This window comes from Centroberyx affinis, unplaced genomic scaffold (assembly GCF_046629955.1).
Source record: "Centroberyx affinis isolate AG114_WGS23_722 - 3 ecotype Tasmania unplaced genomic scaffold, CSIRO-AGI_Caff_v1 ptg003934l_1, whole genome shotgun sequence".
NCBI lineage: Eukaryota > Metazoa > Chordata > Actinopteri > Beryciformes > Berycidae > Centroberyx > Centroberyx affinis.
Window position 1 is genome coordinate 177,945 of NW_027281763.1, and position 19,588 is coordinate 197,532.

General features: G+C 40.0%; 1 protein-coding gene across 2 annotated transcripts in view; it reads left to right on the plus strand.

Moving 5' to 3' along the window:
• Window positions 1-15,639: 15,639 nt before the first annotated feature.
• The window catches only part of nectin1b (nectin cell adhesion molecule 1b), a 145,084-nt gene continuing 141,135 nt past the window's right edge, over window positions 15,640-19,588 (plus strand). For both annotated transcript variants that reach the window (XM_071541717.1, XM_071541718.1), the window contains exon 1: window positions 15,640-16,532. In XM_071541717.1, coding sequence (XP_071397818.1) covers window positions 16,481-16,532 — 52 coding nt within the window. In that variant the 5' untranslated portion in view covers window positions 15,640-16,480. The remainder of the gene's footprint in view (window positions 16,533-19,588) is intronic.

Genomic DNA, 19,588 nt, shown 5'->3' on the forward strand with positions numbered 1-19,588 from the left:
CCTGTGTCACTGCCCACCCATTTGCTGATAGCCCACTGGTCACTCACCAGCTCTCTCATTTTCTCTCTGCAGGCCTTTGAAGCCCAAGACTGAAATTAAAGATCTCCAGATATAATCCCTCCCTTGCAGCACTTGGGTCTTCTCACTTCATCTTGCTCAGCAGTTTAACTTCACAGACTTTGCTACAACCAGTAAGTTGTATATATTTATTTATTATTTTTTTCAAGAGATGCACGGGGCATGCATAATCTTATAAAAAGGAGGTGGGTAGAAAGGCTTGTGAAATGTGTCAAAGAACAATCATGTGTTGACTGAATTGTTCATACAAACTTGATCCATTGTATAAGTATACAAAACAGCATTCAAAAGAGGGTATGGTGACATATTTCTATGAAAAATGTAATTATTTTGGCTGGTAAAAGTTAGCAGCTCTTTGCAGGGGAGCCAAAAAGTTCAGTGTGGACACTGTGTACAGTACAACTACGCAAAAAACTCTTCATGTGCTGAGTTTGTGGCTGCCAAATACAGATAATCCCACCAAAATGACACATGGAGAGGAGAGGGCAGAGAAACGTCAACACACCATGCAGAACAAAATATATCACCTGCCTGCAGTGCATTTCCTGAAAGCTTAACATAAGAGCTATTTATTGAGTTTGGATGCACATCTGATGGCTTTTATAATTGTTAATATTGATGGCAGCGCAGATTGCTATATTGGAAGTTTCAGGAACACAAGGGGCGAAATTACTTTCTGTCGGCTGCCACGCCGTTAAAAGCATTAAAGCTTATTTTGGGGAGTGCAGACATTGCCTGTCTTCCGGATTATGTCCATGAATCGGCACAGTCTCCTCTAAAAAGTTTCATCACACCATTCCTTTATTCTACATTGATAGATTAAAGGAGCACACCAACCATTTGGCTCTTTTATTATTAACTTACTGTTGTGCGAAGAGACGAGTGGTAGGAGTTTCAATTCTGTGTTCAGGATTTGTGGGAGATGCATAAGAGGCATTTACATGCGTGTGATCATGTAATCTTTATGATCACGTCTCAAAAATCACATTGAAATGACAAGTGTAACCGTGGACAAAGAGAATAAATTGATGCCTCTAACATAATTCTCTTACTAATCACCATCATCCAGGGAGACCCTTGAATCTGAATCATTAATGTTATGATAAGTAAGATTGTTACAGTCCCGTAGCACAAAATTATCATAATATATCTTCGGGGGTTTGATATAGGGATGTTGATCAATACCAGTGACTCAGCGACTTCTCCAGCTGCTGAGATTTCTGGCTCACTGGCTCATCTTATCTCTGTGATACCACCAACATCTTGTGGTAAACCATGCATGCCAAGTATCATCCTCTAACTATAATTTAGTAACAGAAATTAGCATAGCCTTGTAGAGAATAAGGTTGTTTCCTTATATATCCTGTCCTCAGCGTTAACACAGGACAACCCTAGGCTTTGTTTTTTCCACTCGATACAAATGCACTTGGCTGACACTTTTCGTGGGTTCACATTGACCTTTACGCTTGGCATTTACATGTGTATTGTATTTGGAAAAACCAAAACCAAAAAAGTCCAGGTGTAAATGCACCTGAAGATGTGTAAATGCACTGAAGATCCAGCCATCCAAACCGCCTCAGGAGGATCAGTGATGCCTTGTGCAATGCATTTCCAATCCACAAACAGCAACAGCATAAACAGAAATAATCTTTTGCACGGTTTCAACCAGGAGGCGCATGCAAACAGCTCAGATAGTGGCATACTTGTCACAAATGGGCTGTCAGAATATTATGGGTGGGGACCAAACGAGGTGAGGTGTTCACTGTCAAGTTCTGAAACATAAATGTGAGAGGAAGTGACACGCGTGGCAATCTGCGTTTTGCTAGGGAAAGAGAAATACGATTTCATTGTGTATACTGCAGTTGCATTTTAATGTCAAATGTAAATGTAATCCAGCTAAATCACATCCAGACAAAATCCGATATGAGATGCATGTTAATGTCAGGTGTAAAGGGGTCCGCTGAGTCAGCACTGTGTGACACCATGTCTGATCCCTTCTAAATGTTGGAGCCTGGTGGAGAGAGACTGCCTGTAAAAGTTTATTTTCAAGCTGGTACTATTTCCAACCGCCAGCTCATTTGAGTGTTTTTTGCATCAATGTGAAACCAAGAGTGGCCTTTTGTGCCACTCTTTCCTGATAAATTTATGCTAATAAGTCAAGCTGGTGGTAAATAAATCATGAAATATAAATAGAAGTTAATGGGCACCAACAGAAAGCATGTGTCTCTCTGCAAACACTTTTAATGATCTATTCCTTTGAAATAAAGAAATGAAATCACCCGCCTCAGGCAATAGTCTGGAATAGCCTGGGCATGATGCAGTCAGCATTTCAAAATGTCCAATCTAGGTTTTTGTACATTTACTTTGCATTCATTTACATAGTCCAAGGAAAACAACATTTTCCATAAAATGACAGATTTCTTTTTCTGTCGTCACCCGCTTTTTGTCTGTTTGTTTGTTTGTTTGTTTGTGCGCAAGTCTGTCTGTATGTGTGTGTGTGTGTGTGTGTGTGTGTGTGTGTGTGATTATTTGCAGTAAAAAGCACAGAGATGGCAATCTGTCATAACCATTATGGTAAACAAACATCTTTTATTGCAATAATTGATATTGGTTGTTTACAAAGACCACATTGGGGTGCAGTGTTCAGGAAACAAGGGCTGGGTTCAACAGGCGGTCCATAGGTGACAGTAGGCTAAATGACAGACAGGATAATTACATAAACAAGTTAGTAATTCGGTTAACTTGATGCTGAATCATGAAGCATCATGACTGGAGGATTTGAGACACTGATAGTAACAGTGGCAGAGCGACAATGTCACCTTGTCGTGTCATCCTTGGAGTTTGACAGAGAGAGAGAGAGAGAGAGAGAGAGAGAGAGAGAGAGTGAGAGAGATGATTTCTTTTATGATTACTTTGCAAAATTGCTGATGTAGTGTATGTGGTGGAAACATTGTGGAAGTTATTTTTTCCACATTACTTTCGAGATTGTAGATCGTAGATCTCCCTGCTCTAGGGGTAGGGGAGAGCGGGGCAAGTTGTCACATGGGTAAGTTGTCGCAGTGGCTTTATTTCTGAAAATAAATATTTTAGAGCCAACGGTCCAGTTATAAAAATGTTTACTTTCTGTTCTGTTACTTTCTTTATGTTGAATACAACAGTCTAAACATAGTCAAAACACAACATAAAAACAATTTGTATACCTGAAAGTAAATAATGATAATGAAAATCATTTTCTTCTCATTATTTTTTACATTGTCACACATAAAAGCAAAGTCAGCTATAACCTGGTAATAACTTTAGTCAAGGGACCTTTGTCAGGAAAGCCTGGGGCATGTTGTCACATTCATTTCGAGGCATATTGTCATAACTATCCAAATCCTTTTATTGGTTAGAAATAGCTTTACATTCATTTTTTTCTGAATAAATATCATTTTGCTACTTGAAGCTACTTGAATATATATCTTTTATCTCAGTAGCAAGGCACTGCTGAGAAATACACCAATATGTAAAAAATGTGATAACATGCCCTGGTCTCCCCTACTGAGTCCACCCATAGGTGTGATAGGTGTGGTTTGTGGGCTGATGTACGGGTGCAGATGGTCTCAAATGGTCCTTGAAGGTTCCTGGGGCGTCCTGGAGAATCTTTATTTCCTAAAAGGAGTCTCCCTGCACCAGTCTGGGGGTTTTTCCAGGGAGGCAAATCCTTGATGCAAAGGACCAGGAAGGATGTCAATTATTATTAGCCATTTTATCAGACAGGACAGGCCTGGAACATTTTCTGCAAATTTGTGAAGCACTGAGCACACGCACTAAACTGGGGCTTTGAATGCTGGCACAAAGGCTGGATTCAATTCATTCTCCATTCAATCAATTCAGCAAAGTGGATATTCTTTAAAATTCAAATATGGTAAGCTTTTTGCCATGAAAAGGTTGTCATACCCAACCGAGAGATAACAGAATGAATACTCGATCATTAGCAAATGAGGCAGTTTCTATTTACATTTTGAATTGATTGGATTGAAAGTGAATCGACCCCACTTCTTGCTGGCACACATGGCCATCACTGACAATAACCTGCATTCCACAGCTTTAAAATGAACAAATAAGCAAAAACGTCTATTTCTGAAACTGATGAGGGAAATAAATGTGGCTTATTGCTTACATTTGCCATCAGGAAGGTACTGTGATTGTGAAACCATGAGTGATGTAGGGATGGATGATATCATCCTCTGAATGAGGGTTTATTTTTTTTTTTAGGTGGAGGGAGTCTGGTTGCTTTTATATTCGTGCAGAAACATCCACATTTAACACGGCAGCTAGTCAAAGTGTAGACAGGATAGCAGTTTGAAGTGGCTTGAAAACGAGCCTGTTGATAGATAGTTAGAATCATGTAACTTAGCAAGTGCTGCCATGCATGTGAGACACCTCATTATCTTCGGAGAGTTCACTCTTCTCAGAGATTTTATCCTGCTCCTTCTACAAAAGGGTCTCCGTGCTGAGATGTAGCTGTTGGATCCACAGTTTGCACAGGAAATGAAACCACATCTCTTCTGCACAATTTCAGCTGCAGCATCTAGAGTTCATAACAACTGAGCCAAAAAATCAAGGGCAGGAAGGATTAGTATGACCAAGTGACTCTGCATTTACCAGAAACAGTATGATTTGTGGGGGTAATTTTTACCTTACCTTACAGGCATGACCAATTCACACAGCATAAGGTAACTGACAACATCTGAAATTACCAGTTATACTGGTCAGTAATAGTAGTCCTATGTGAATAAGGTTTAAGACATTGAAGATAAGAACATTGTTTAACAGAACCACCTTAATTCTGTCAACTTGAGCGAACAGTAAAAATATCACCAAAAAACTAGAAAATGTGCTCAGTAGAGCACAGACCTCCACCATGTCTGACAATACGCTGCAAGGCAGAGACAGTACAAAAACTGTAAGAAGGCATGGCCCAGTGGTTCTTCTCTGCACAACCTCTTGTCAAAGTCGTAATGGTGTCACATTATGTGAATCTGTTCTGAAATGCACAAAAACTGCACCTTTTGTGGAAGACCACGCCCACTAGCACTACCCCTTTTGGCCAATCGACATGAAAAGTTAATCAGTTCTTCCTTGGCCCATAAAAAACCTTCATACCAAGTTTTGTGCAAATCCGTGCCCAACTTAGATATAGAGATAGATAATAGAGATATCCTGACTGACAAACACACAGACGCGGGTGAAAACATTACCTCCTTGACGGAGGTAACAATGATGAAATTTTACACTATATTTTTTTATTTCATAAAGTTGTTGATTGCTTGTTGAGCCGATCAAAAACCTCTTGCTATTTGCATTTCTCAGTTGGTTGCTAATATCAACATTGTGGTCGAAGCATAGACTGTAAAAAAAGATATACCCATAGGTTTCTGAAGGGCCGTTTTGAAGCCAAAAGTTGGGGTCTACGGGCACCACCATGTTGACACTTTTTGGAGCCGGAGCAGCCAGCGTGAAGCTGACGGTTTCCCACAGCGCCGCAGTGCCGCCTGCTATTGGTCCTTGATCGGCGACCTGATGATCACTGGACAGGCGACCTGCCAATCACTCGGAAAACTACCTCGTTTTACAACCGTTATATCCGGTTAATGATGCAATTATTTTGAAAATAGTTAGTAGAAGAAATAAAATTAGCTACCGAGACGAATGGAGTTGGGCGGGATTTAGAGTCTTTTTGGAGCCGACCCTAGTGGACGTTAGAGGAACTGCAGCTTTCAGCCACTTCCTTATTGGCTTCAAAATTCACCCGTGGTTTTGGCCGCTTGGGTCGAAGTGATAGGAGCTAGCACTCTAACTCTCTCTAACAGCTAGCACTCTTTTCTAACACTAGCTTGTTTACTAGCACACCAGCTAATGCTTGTTAGCTCACTCATTAGTGGCAGCTAGCTAGCAGCACAATTTCAACATAGAGGCAATATCCCTGAACAGAAGATTCACCCCTTTTTTTGTGAAATATTCCCCATTGACCCCTATTCAAAATGAATAGGGGTCATCACAAACCATTGCAATTTGAAGCCATCGGGCTATATTCTCTCATTTGTATTCATAGTATTCTGTTATATCATCACACGGCCATCTTGGTAGGAAAATAACAGGTGATTGAAATAAATTAACGACAGCCACAGCCAATGAACTGTCCATATTGTAAGGCACCATTATTGGTAGGAAATGCATGTGACATCATGGGAATACTATGAATAAGGAGTGTGTCCGTAGACAATATGAATTTGTTGAGTTCATTTGATAAATGCCATAATTTTTTGAAGAAATTGCACTTTATTTACTTATTCTATGATCACATCAGTGCATCACGTGTGTTGAAACTGTTTCACCTGACACGGCCAATCAGTGCTGTTTAGCCACCCCGCTACGGAAGCTAGGTTTAAAAAAAAAATAAAAAAATCTACATATTGAGAAACAAGTGGTCATGTGAAATGAAATGTTGGAATATTTGCACGCAGCACTATCCAGAACCTTGAAAGAATTATAAGGTCAAATGCTGTAGAGTCACAGAAAGTACGATTTTAGTCATGTAGCCCTATCTCACTCAGTCCTTTTAGAGCTTGTTTGTGTTACTGGGTGCTCCTAACCAACTCACCCATTTTTGAAGAAACAATAGGGAGTGGCGTATCTTCCGTTCAGGGAAGATCATCTTTCATAGATGGTGCTGCTTGCATCCATGCAGATATGAAATGGGTTGTAATGCATGATAAATGTTAAATAAAATGTTGTTTTCCACTCCTGATCTGTCAGAATAGGACCCACTGACTCATACCATGCAGCTACTGTGTGCACATACAGTAGATTTTGGGGCATTACAGGCAGTTAGAGGCATTTTGCACTTTAAAATATGTTTTTTTAGGCCTAGAATAATATGTGTTTGCAGCTTGTAATTCCTCTGTAATTGTTAGAATTTAGTTTCTCTCCCATAAGGGGCCGGTTCACATGCCGTCTTTTGCACACTCAAATCCAAGCCTTAGTAGTTATCTATGCCCATGGGCCCTTTGTCTCATAATCCGCCTATGCACACACACACACACACACGCACACATGTACATCATCGTCTTGACAGAAACAAACCATGATACATAAATAAAAAACGAATGTCTGCTCAGTCCATGCAGCTTGATATACTGTATAGTAAGTCTTTGTATATCTCTCTGTTATTGATCCAGACAATGAAAGCTATAACCTCAAGCCATTTGGCTTTTTCTTTTGTTTTTGAAATAAAAAGGACAACCCTGAACTACAGCAGCATATTGCATTAAAAAAAATCTGCAGATTTTCTCACAATAACATAACTATGAGATATTTTCTTATTATGAAATATTTTCTCATTATTTTGAGAAAAGGATCTAGTAATATTGAGATCTTTCTTTTCTAGTTATTAGGAGAAAAGGAAGCTGGTTTCTGATTCACAGCTTCATATTGGCGAGGGGAAAGCTAAATCCCCTTCTAACCCTTTAAAACATGTCGATACACACATTTTTCACCTCAGCTATATTTAATAACACATTTTAACATCATGCAGTCAAATTATATACCAATAACGATGATATAGGAGTAGCCAACATAATCTTATCAGTGTTTTCAGCCCAGAGTTCTTTTGGCTAAATTATTTTGGGCCTCTGATGCAACAACTGATTGATGACTACAAGCCCATTTTCAAAAACAAATTGTTTCGAGCCTGGCGCAAAATGATTTTGACCTAGAAATACTGGTCCAGTAGGCTTACGTGAAATATTTCCATTACTACCATTTAGACGGTAGTGTGTCATGGTCAAATAATACCAACACTGTTATGCCCTTGATTTCAAGTTCGTAACATCATATCGAGGGCAAAATCATTTTGGAGCAGCAGTATGACAGATGTCCTGTGAAGAGAGATGCCAGCACTGCTAGACACTGTAGCTCTGGTTTCAGCCTGGAATGTTAAGATGGTCCATCTCAATTCAGGGGCCAGAAAGCAGACTGACAGAGGCTTTTCAAGGGTTCAGTTCAGTTCAGTTCAGTTCAGTTGTATTCTATTCAGTTCAATTCATTTCATTTCATTTCAGTTCAGTTCAGTTCAGTTCAGTTCAGTTCAGTTCAGTTCAGTTCAGTTCAGTTGTATTCTATTCAGTTCAATTCATTTCATTTCAGTTCAGTTCAGTTCAGTTCAGTCCAGTTCAGTTCAGTTGTATTCTATTCAGTTCAGTTCAGTTCTATTCTATTCTATTCTATTCTATTCTATTCTATTCTATTTATTCTATTCCGGTCCGGTCTGGTCCGGTCTGGTCCGGTCCTCCATTCTGTTCTATTCTATTCTATTCTATTCTATTCTATCTGTTCTATTCTATTCTATTCAATTTTTTTCAGTTCAGTTCAATTCAATTCAATTCAATTCAATTCAATTCAATTCAATTCAATTCAATTCAATTCAATTCAGTTAAATTCAATTCTATTCTATACAACTTTATTCCTCCCACATAGGACAATTTAAGGACACACATAAAAGGTACAAACAACATTAAAAACAAGACATAGAATACACATAACACATAACAAAAAAAGACAGAACAGGACAGATTACCAGATTAACATTTGGCCATTTGTGTATTTGTGCTATTGAAGTGCAAGAGTACGGGCATACGTAGGTCACCAGTCAAATGCATATAACTGCATATAAAGTTATAGTTGTCCAGTGTTAGAAAAACTGGACATCCCACATCCTACCAGATGGGGTTTCTGAGTGAGTTCTTTGAGGTATCCAGTGATTTTGGAGCGCATGCTGATAATGCCAAAGAGACGATTTCTGTCCCTCTGATTGATACCTGCAAACCAGGTAATAAAAGAAAAGAAAAAGATAGTATACTCTAGAGATATACTATTGAGATTTGCTGCTTCCTACAATGCAGTCTTTGTTGGCTTTTCTTTATTATGCTGACTATGTTTTCTATCAATGTGAGCTTGTCATCAAAGATGTCCCAAGATATTAATAAGTATCAATAATATCCACTGGTTCCTCATGAATAACTGATTTTTGGTGGTTTGTAGCTGTTTTAAAGTGTTTTAAAATAAACAATTTATTTCATTTACTCAATGTTCCTGTCAAAGAATGAATTATTCAACCCTGTCTCATAAGATTTTGTGAAATGAGCTCAAACTCTGAAATGCAGATGATGTGCTGTGGACACAAATTCTGCGAACATTATGCTCCTCCACCACTAACTAATATAATGTGACAATACCAAGAATTGGATGGTGTGACAATAGCACAAATTGGACATACCATTTTCTCTTGTTCATCATGTGAAAAGGTTATGTGATGGTTAAGGTTACTAGGCAGCTAAAACAACTTTGGTTAAGATTTGGGTTAAGGTTTAGGCAACTACAATTTTGGCTAAGGTTAGGCAACTAAAACATTTTGGTTAAATTTATAGTAAGGTTTTGGTCATGGTTAAATATGAAACACTTTCGCTAAAAATTAAGACTTCAATCACAATAGAAAACTCATGTGTCACAAGAGTTTTTGAGGATTTGAACCCATGTAAACACCCATCGACCACCCTGACCACAACACCCTTACTTGACCACGCTACTAGACTATCACCTGTTTCTATTCGTGTCTCCTTCATGCAATTTCTTCTTTCTTTCTTTATTTATTTATTGCGCTTTTTTGTGCAGGGAATACATAGTTGCATTTTAAGACAACATGCTCATTTGACAAAGTTTCGGGAGACCATGCTGGAATTATCCCATCATGCCACAAATTCATCTAAAACCAATCCCTATACCTATGCCCATCAATGGTTGGCAGTGAGAGTAACATTGAATCATTTGTGAATTTAATTATGCAATGAATTGGTTGCTGGCTTCGTCGTCTGTATAGAGAAAGTGGAGTAAGGGGCTGAGGACAACATCACTGTGGGCATCCGGTGTTTGTGATCACCATGGTCGAGACATTATACCGTTTACCATAACTCTGCGATTTGTTAAAACAATAAATATCTACTGTATCAACTTAAGTTATGAATGGTCAATAGTTTGTTGCATTGTATTAAATGCTGAAGAAGAGTCAGTAAACAGCAGGCTGGCAGGGTATTTGTTGTTTCCAGATGTTTATGCAGTGTATTCCGGATGGCATATTTTGCGTCATTTCCCCTCCTCCCTGCCTGAAAGGCAAACTGCAGAGGATCAAGTTTTGTTTCGCTGCAAGACAAATGTAGGATTTTATTATTTTCTCTAAGAGTTTTATTGCCAATGATGTCAAAGCTATGGGGTGCAGGCCATTTAACATCTTACAACATCATCTTTTTTAGAGATGGGGAGAACTGTAGGAGGACTGTTTCCTTAGGGCTTGGACTTCAGTTTGAAATGTTTTTGGGCCAGGCAAACTACAACACTTCTGGATCAAAAGAGATGTCTGCTCTCCAGGGAGGAAGACTTGGGTCTGGCCCAATGCAGATTTCATGCTGTTCTGGACCGCTGGAAACCTGGATTCTATTTTGCTCATCAGCACTTTGCCAAAGTTATGCCATATTTTTGTGCTCACAATTGCAAGTTTGTGACATCTTACATTGGGTCACCAATATGACAGATGTCTTGTGTTATAAATCAGTTTTTGCGTCAGTGGCCCGAATAATGACAGAATTCTGGACTGAAAATATTCTAAGATTATGGTCACGACCTATGTCAGAGAGTTATTGATATATGACATAATTCAACTGAATTATGTTAAATGTTATTCTGCTGTAGAAAAAACTGTGTGTATTGTGTCTTGGGGGATTGGAAAGGAATTCAGGTTTCCTCTTAAATTTCCACTTAACTTGTGAATAAGAAGCTTTGAATCAGAAACCAACTTCAGCCTTGCAACCCTTTTCTCATAATGAGTGAACGTCTCATAACGATGAAAAAAGATTACATATTAACCCGAATAGATTTTGCAATAACAATAAAAGATAATAGAGGGAGTTCTCATAATTATGAGAAACATATTTATATTACAAGAAAACCTGGCAAAAAAAGGTTTCTGTACTTCCACACTAAACCTCATTTGATAGTAACTGTTGAATTTTTACATTCGTTGTGTCAAAGGTGCCTTTGCCTAATGTGACTTTGTGTTTTGTGAAATGGATTTCCCATCATCATAACATTAGAGATAGACAACCTACAGTAAAATTACCAACACAGAACCGTTAACTAAAAAAACAAAAAACAAAAAACAAAACTTGGTAGCTACCTACAGTTAGCTGGCACAATTTAGTGTGACCAGTTAAATTCCTATGATCTGTAATGTTCCTGGTTGAAGTAAAGTAACGTCTCGCAACTGTGTATCACTGCCTGTGAGTTATTTTTTGGCAAAAGTAATGCTGTCATCAGCAAAATATTAATTAGTAACACTATATTTTCCAGGTCTGCAATTTCCTAATAATTTCCTAGACAGGAACTCTTAATTTTGTAGTACAGTAAGTTTCCTGGAAAGAACTGTGACATTATGTGCTAATCTGTTCAGTGGTAGAGTTGGTTGGTTATTTTTGAGTTACCAAGAAATAATCATGAAATGATGTTGTAGTTATACAGAAAATTAATAATTGAATAATAAATAATTCATACAATTCATTCATACACAATTCATTTCCATATAATAAATGGAAACACTGCCTAATATTCATTATGCAGTGTCGTTTCTACATCTTAACAGTGGTTCAAACATTTCCTGCGCTGTACTTGAGCTTCATTTGATTTGAATCAAAATTTCCAGCATTACCCTTTAAGCTCTGGCACAAGCTGTAGTTCAGAATGAGTGTATCAAATTACATTAACCAGCCAGTAAATCAATAACGACCTCAGCCTCTGGGTGAAAGGGGCACTGGAGTTAATGCACCCAGGGCAAGGGGCAAGAGTTTTTATAAACCTTTATCTATCTCAGGAAATTTGGCAGAGCATGCTCGCTCTTTTTCAGCATGTCCTGACTCAAACACAGTTACACACACTGTTACCTAGGAGCTGGTCAGTGAGTAAATTAAAGCAATATTCCACTTTATTGTTATTTGGCACTTGACCGCCATGAAAACCAGAATGTAAACTACTCACCAAGATTGGATGCAGCTAGATGAGTTTGTAGCATTTGGATTTTTACTTCCCATTCATTTGAATGAGGCCACGAAAAAAATGGCCTGAAAACTGACATTTAACACGTTTGTGATTCAGCACCAGATCCCCCTACTGTGATTTTAAATTGACCAACATTTTAGAACATAATTTAGTCGAATAGCGTTTTTATTGATAGACAGACTATTTTTCTTCTTGCCAGCGGAGGAATACTATTTAGGAGAGATACTTTCTGTTTTGTTTATTTTTAAATACAAATCTTAGTGTAAACCAATACAAATGCAAAATGACGATGGACCCAGGATTGCTTTATTTTCTTAAAAGAGGGATCTGTTGTTGAATTTGCTCGCAAACATTTTAGATGTCAGTTTTCAGGCTATCTTCGTGGCCTCATTCAAATGAATGCAAAGTAAAAATCCAAACACTACAAACTCATCCCAGCTGCATCCGATGTTGATGAGCAGTTTATATTCTGGTTTTCATGGCGGTGAGGTGCCAAATAACCCCCATGTTAAACCTAAGTGGAATACTGCTTTAAGTGCCTTGCTCAGCGGCACCTGTAGAGCAGCTGTTCCTGAAGGAGAGGGTTTTTCCTTGCCTCACTCCCTCCTGCTCAGATTTTCTCAAGTCCATCTGCAGAATTCGACCTACCACTCACTTGTCAAAACCTTTAGGCTACCCGCTGCTGCACTGACCTTTCTCAAGGTTTATGAAGTAGAGCGATTATCTTCTAAATGGTAAAATGCAGTGTGAAATTGTCATAGTTAATTCACACTGTATATTTTATTCATAGCCCTGGAAATACTCGCTATCTTGCGTGATACCCGTGAATTTCCACTTTCCACATGGGCCCCGTCTATAGGCCGTAATGCACTTTAGCCGAAACAGGGCAGTACATTCTGTTGACATGATTCCATTTTGCTAAAACCATTACTTGGGTATAAGCTTGAGGAATTTCAAGCAGCGGTCCCTTTTTTTTTTTTTTTTTTTGCACCGAGTGGAGCATCTGAGAATTCAAAATGTTGATTCTTCCGTTCATCTGTATGCTACCAGCAGCACTGTGCCAGTCTGCTTTCATTGCGTTTAACAGTAGGCATGTTCATTAACTGCACATCCTTCACTTTGAAAAAATAAAAAAAAATAAAAAAATCCACGCTTCAGCATCCTGCTTGTGCTTCTCCCCTTCATATGTTATGATTTATGTTGCAACGCCCCAGACGCTACACTGACCCTAATTACCAAGTGGCCCCAGCACTCTCTTGTCATGCCAGGTAATTCCTCATGCAGTTCAGGAGGTAATTCAGCGGTGCGGCAACTGAGAGAGCTGACGAAACCTGACATGAGCTGACAGATCGCGAGTTAAGACGGTATTATGACTGCAGAACATGCGTATACCTGTAGGAAACCTGCTGTTCCTCCAAATTATGTCATCTGCTCTGATCACGAAGACGGTGTGAAGCATGTCAGTCCCGTTCTATATAGTAATTATCTGAGGAGCTAATGTCCACAAGAGGGAAGTCTTATCACATTCATCCTCCCATTCATTTACAGCAGGTACCTTAGCAGCCCTAATCTAAACCTAAGCAGCTGTCACTGCTAAATATTGAGGTATAGTGAAGTAGCCCCCCTCCCCCCTTCTCTCTCTGTCTCTCTCTCTCTCTCTCTCACACACACACACACACACACACACACACACTAGAAAAGAGTAGGCTAATCAATGCAGTGATATTAATTTAATTCAATAGTAATTTATGTTTTTTTTCAGTAACTGTTGCAGGCCTATTGTATATCCCATAGTGCAAAATAAATTAATATTTTATACTTCGGAATATGTTTAGAGATGTGTTTCAGAATATAGAAAAATTGGCAAAAAAATGTATTTGTAGATGTACATCCCATTCATTTGAAATAGATTTGAGATATATTATACTTATACTAGCTATACAGTATGCTGGCAGCAGTAGTGCATAGAAAGAAGGTATTTCTAGTATCCAAAATGTGTTTTAAATTAATTCTACCTACAGGTAAAATACCTTTTTGGCCATTGTTTCAACCTATGCTGAGGTATGTAAAATTTATTTTTTTTGCCATACGGGGTGAATATGTACTGGATGTATGGAGCTTTCACTGTCAAATCCAGGAAAAGCCCCATTAATAGACTATTTATGATACCATAAATATTAAAGTCAACTACTATACCCCTTTGGAGATATGATAGGCCTAGATTTCTCTGACTGCAGACTACAATATTGAGAGTAGTCTACTCTATGTAGAGTGGCTTAGACCAGTGGTTCCCAAAGTGGGGTCTGAGGACCTCCAGGGGGTCCCCAGTGTCCCCAGTATGTCAGGAATAGCTCAGTTTCCCTAATATCTCATTCACTAGACTCCACTGAGAGAATATATAAAGATGACTACTTTATTCATTGATTTCATTGCCCCATCCCCATCTATAGAAAAGTGGTTCTCAAAGTGGGGTCCCCAGACCTCAAGGGGTTCTTGAAGGGGTTCCAGGGGGTCCCCAGCATATTTAATTTCACCATTATTTTACTCACTAATGGTTATAGCACAGTGAGATAATGTATAAATGTGGATGTTTGGCTATAGGTTTCACTGTCTGCTTCCCATCTACCTGTGCAGAATAGACCAGTGGTTCTCAAAATGGGGTCCGGGGAGCTCAAGGGGTCCTTGAAGGGGTTCCAGCATAGGGAGAATAGTTCAATTTCACCATTATTTAACTCACCACAATGAGAATATGTATAAATATGTCTGTTTTAATCATACGTTTCACTGTCCCCTCCCCACCTACAGACCAGTGGTTCTCAAACTACGGTCCAGGGAGCTACAGGAGTCCTTGAAGGGGTTCCAGGGGGTCCCGGACATAGGAGGAATAGCTCAAATTCACTATAACTTAGCTTAGCACAATGAGAGAATATAAAAATATGACTATTTTGTTCACAGATTTCACTGCCTGCTCCCCACCTACAGACCAGTGGTTCTCAAAGTGGGGTCCGGGGATCTCCAGGGGTCCTTGAAAGGTTTCCCCCAACATATGAGGAATACTTTATTTCACTATTGTGTAACTCAGCACAATGAGAAAATGCATCAATGTGGCTGTTTTGGTTATAGGTGTCATTGCACCCTTATCCCGACTCCCCAACCAGTCTAATTTAAGGACAAATATCTTCTAAAATGGGGGTTCAAACACAGCGAAATGATATCCGGGTTGTAAAGCCTATCCGGGGGGGCCTTGACGTGAAAAAAGTTTAGGAGCCCCCAGCTTGGGCTACAGCTCGGGCTGCTAGTTTTAACAGCATGCTTTTTGCCTTGCAGGACAGCCCAGGCTCCTCCCTTGTTCAACGTCACCCGATCCCGATCTCTCCAAAGCGTCAGCGATAGTCAGCAACACACTGTGGTGGCAGATCAGCGGGGCGGTGCGCATAGCGGGACAACGCTACATTGTGTTTCATCACAACAAAAAAAACGGAGAGGGAGAGAGAGAGAGAGAGAGAGGGGCATCCCAGTATTTCCAGAGAGTTAGGACAACTTCACCGGCCTGGTGTGCTGATCTACCCAGCCGGCCGTGGCTGCAGAAGGGGAGAACGGGAACTTGAGGAACTACAGGGTGAAACAAGAGCGGTGCCGACAGAATTATCTGTTAGGTGCTGTGACAGAATTTGCAGACATTTTTATTCCGCAGGAGAGGCCACACTCATCCGAAAGGAACTCTCTTTAAGTGTTGGAAACTTCCCAGCGCAGCATCGATCGAGGACCTCCCGCCCACTTTACCTCTGATCCACAATACTGGAGGGGGGGAGAGATATAGTTCTGCAGCCGCAGCGGTGGATGGAGCAAGAAGGATAGATGGTTAAACTAGAAGAGAGCCTTTGATAATCACCCACCTCTCTTTCCTTCCTTCGTTCCTTGCCTGCTGTTTCTAAAGAGACTGCATCGCCTGTATCGCGCATCGCCGGCGTGCGTAAATTTGGATCTCATTTGGGGGGAAACGGAGCAGGCGACTTTGTCCAAAACTCTCCACACAAGGAATCGCCGCAGACGTAAAAATTGATGCTTTCCTACGGAGGAGCTCACCGATCGTCTAGTTTGAAAGTCGCCTACTTGTCGTCAGCGAGGGGGGCAGACCGCATATAGTTCGGGCCGACTGGGATTTGCAGAAGTTGCATGCTTGGTCGTTGTCGTCGCGAGTGAACCTTTATCCATCCACTCTCAGGTTATCACAGAAGATCCGGATAGCTGAGGTGCCATGGCGATGTGTGTGGGTGTATGGATACTCCTGCTGGCTCTGCACGTCCAAGGTAAGCCGCATAGATGTAGGTTTTAATGGGGGGAATGATCACAGACCTCTGCATTGTCTTTATTAATACCTCTCTGCCCCCGTATGTGTGTGTGTGTCCTAGATATGATGTTTTGCCATAGCACCGACTTGATTGATGTATGCTCGGGTGGATCGGCTTGATTGCTTGGTTTATGTTTCGCAGTGTGATGTGAACATGAGTGGAAAAAAAAAACATTGGAAAGTGTTTTCTCTGCCCACATTCAACCCTCTCGAGCCGGTTGCGGAATACTTACACGTCTGTAAAATAATGAACTTACCAGTGTAGCAGGCAGATGGCGATGTGCACGAACTGTGCAGGCCAGGCAGAGAAGTAATCCCCAAGTTTTCCAATATCACAGTGTACCTTATAATGGGCTACTTGTAGCTTCAGAGTGGCCCTGAATAATACATTTTCCAAACGAACGAAACCCCTCGCCTGTTATTGACAGCTACTGTCTATTAGTTGGCTGTTACAAAGAAACAGTGTTAAAGGCTTATTACATACAGGCATAATGTATTCTATAGAATTAATGCAATCCATTGGCCTTCACCATTTTCATATTCCATCATGGTAATATTCTGAAGACGAGTGCAAAACATTTTGCATTCAGGATATGATGACAGTTTTCTTTCAAAGAATTGTCTGGTGATATTTTGAGTTATTTTCCTGTGAATGCAAAATAGATTTTTTTTTTTTTTGGGGGGGGGGGGGGGTCCTGACGATAGCATTACCAGTTGATAAATGGAGGAGTGTTAATTTGACATCGATCATCCTGACTTAAAGCTTCCCAAAGTGGGCCTAATTATATAAACACATGCTTGATAATCTCTCTTGTTTAGCATTATGTATATTGACTCATATATTGGAGGGAGCATCATTATTCTAGTTGTATTGACAACCTCATTTAATTAGAAAACAAAACAATGCCAACAAAAAAAGCACCAACACCATGATTTGTATGTGTGTGTGTGTGTGTGTGTGTGTGTGTGTGTTTGAGTGTGTATGTGTGTGTGTTTGTGTTTGTGTGTGTCTGTGAGTAGCTTTGGTAAACTAATCCTGTCTGGGCAAGTGAGTTGCAGCACTAGACATGGATCCATTATGCAGAGGGTTTTAGGCTAACTGGGCTTATGTGAAACTTTACTGGTTTGTTTACATCATGGACTGGTAAATATTGTCCAGGCGCCACTAGTTTAGGAAAGGAATGGAACAGGGTGAAGTGTGGTCAAGAGATGATGGGTCATGTTTTGAATGATACTGCTGTTTTCATTTTCTCTGAGAGACTTTACATATTTTTACAGAATTTCATGTTATTCGGCACTGTCATCACCTTTTAACATGTGTTGTTTTCAAAGTGCTTCCATGTTATTTTCTAGTCTAATATTTTGGCTTATCTGGAGTGTCAGGCACAACTAAGATGTTGACCTTGTTCATAGCGAGGCTCCTTATGGCATCATGTGTTTAAGACTGATTGAATACTTTGATCAAAAGCCCTGTCTGATTTACGTTGAGATGATCCCTTTGCTTGTGGAGAAGATCAGGATTAACTGGTTCCCTTGGGATTCACGTTGGAAATCTTTTGAAGCTGTTCAATCAAGGGAGTGAAAATGTCTCAAAATTGCACTTAAAGCGTCCTGGAAACGTCTCGTTTAAGTAATGCAGGAGGATGTTTTCTGCGCCTCATTAAACATCGTATGACTACACATTGCTCTTATGTTTTTCGGTTAAATGAAAAAGCTTATTTAAAACCACAGTGGCTTCGTGATTCATGTCTCCGGGCGCCTTAATAGAGGGAAAGGCTTGCAAAACTTTTTTTTTTGTCAGTTGTTTGGACCCACTTCTTTTGACATGCAAAAACAAGAATCTGATCTTTCACCCTGAGGTTAAAGGGCGTGGCCATAAATGCCCACTGTCTTTGATGGCCTAATTGATATACAGCATGTTCCAGACTCTACCCTCATTACCCAAGCACAAACAAGTGGGAATGGCTCTAACAAATGCAAGTAGCAGCAGACCCTATTACAATTATCCATCAGGGAAAGCCATTTGTGCATGTCATAGTAATAACCATTTGTAGACAACACAAGAGTGCCAAATTCATAAATAAACATAGAAAAATATTCAGAGCTGCTCGCCAATAGATTATCAAATAAAGGGAACATTGAGAATAATGGGTCTGTGAATAATAATAGCTCTGTTCCTGCTTTCTTAGATTGGAGCTTGGTCTCCCCAGGATCCCAGACTGATATTTAATTGAGTGTGAATTGAGTTAGCAACCAGGTGGTTGTTTATGGCTTGGCTCCATCCTCAGGTCCTGGTGCGATACGTGCCCATATAGATATCATTCTCTGCGGTGGGATAAGGAGATTTTCCAGCTTTAATTCCACATCTTAGTTGGATTAAACATTTGGGAAATGAATGCTGAATGATGGATGAGCATCAACTTTGAATGTACCATTATTCAGGATAGGAATTTGTGTAGCTCTGAAATATAATCTCGGTAATAACTTGGCAGCATGCAAACTCAACAAATCATTTTGCTCGAGACCCCTGTTGCTCAGCTCTGTCAGTCATTTCGTGGAATGTTTTATTATGATATTTATGACTTGCTCACGGATGGTTGGGAGTAAGCTACACGGCTTTTCTATTAATAGCATAACACAGGGGGATTTAGCTGCATTATCTTGTGCATTACTGTATGTTAACTGTGCGTATTTGGTGTTTGATTATCATATGATGTGTTCCTCAGAGATTTGGAGCATGGATGATGTCTCCTGTTTTTGCTTTGATGGACACTTTTACTGTTTAAACTCTTTGGGGGTTAATTGCCCAGGAAATTGTGTGACATCAGCTGGACACAAAGGAATAGACAGAGGGTCAGAAGGAATAGAGAGGGTCAGAAGGCTGTCGCAGGTATGTTCATGGAGAGAGTGGTGGAGTGGATGTTTTATGTTGAGCCCTGCAGGAGGCAAGTCATGTTTTCTCAGCCCGGAGACGGGGGCATGGCGTGAGCGCCGCTGCCCAGTTGGAACATGTTA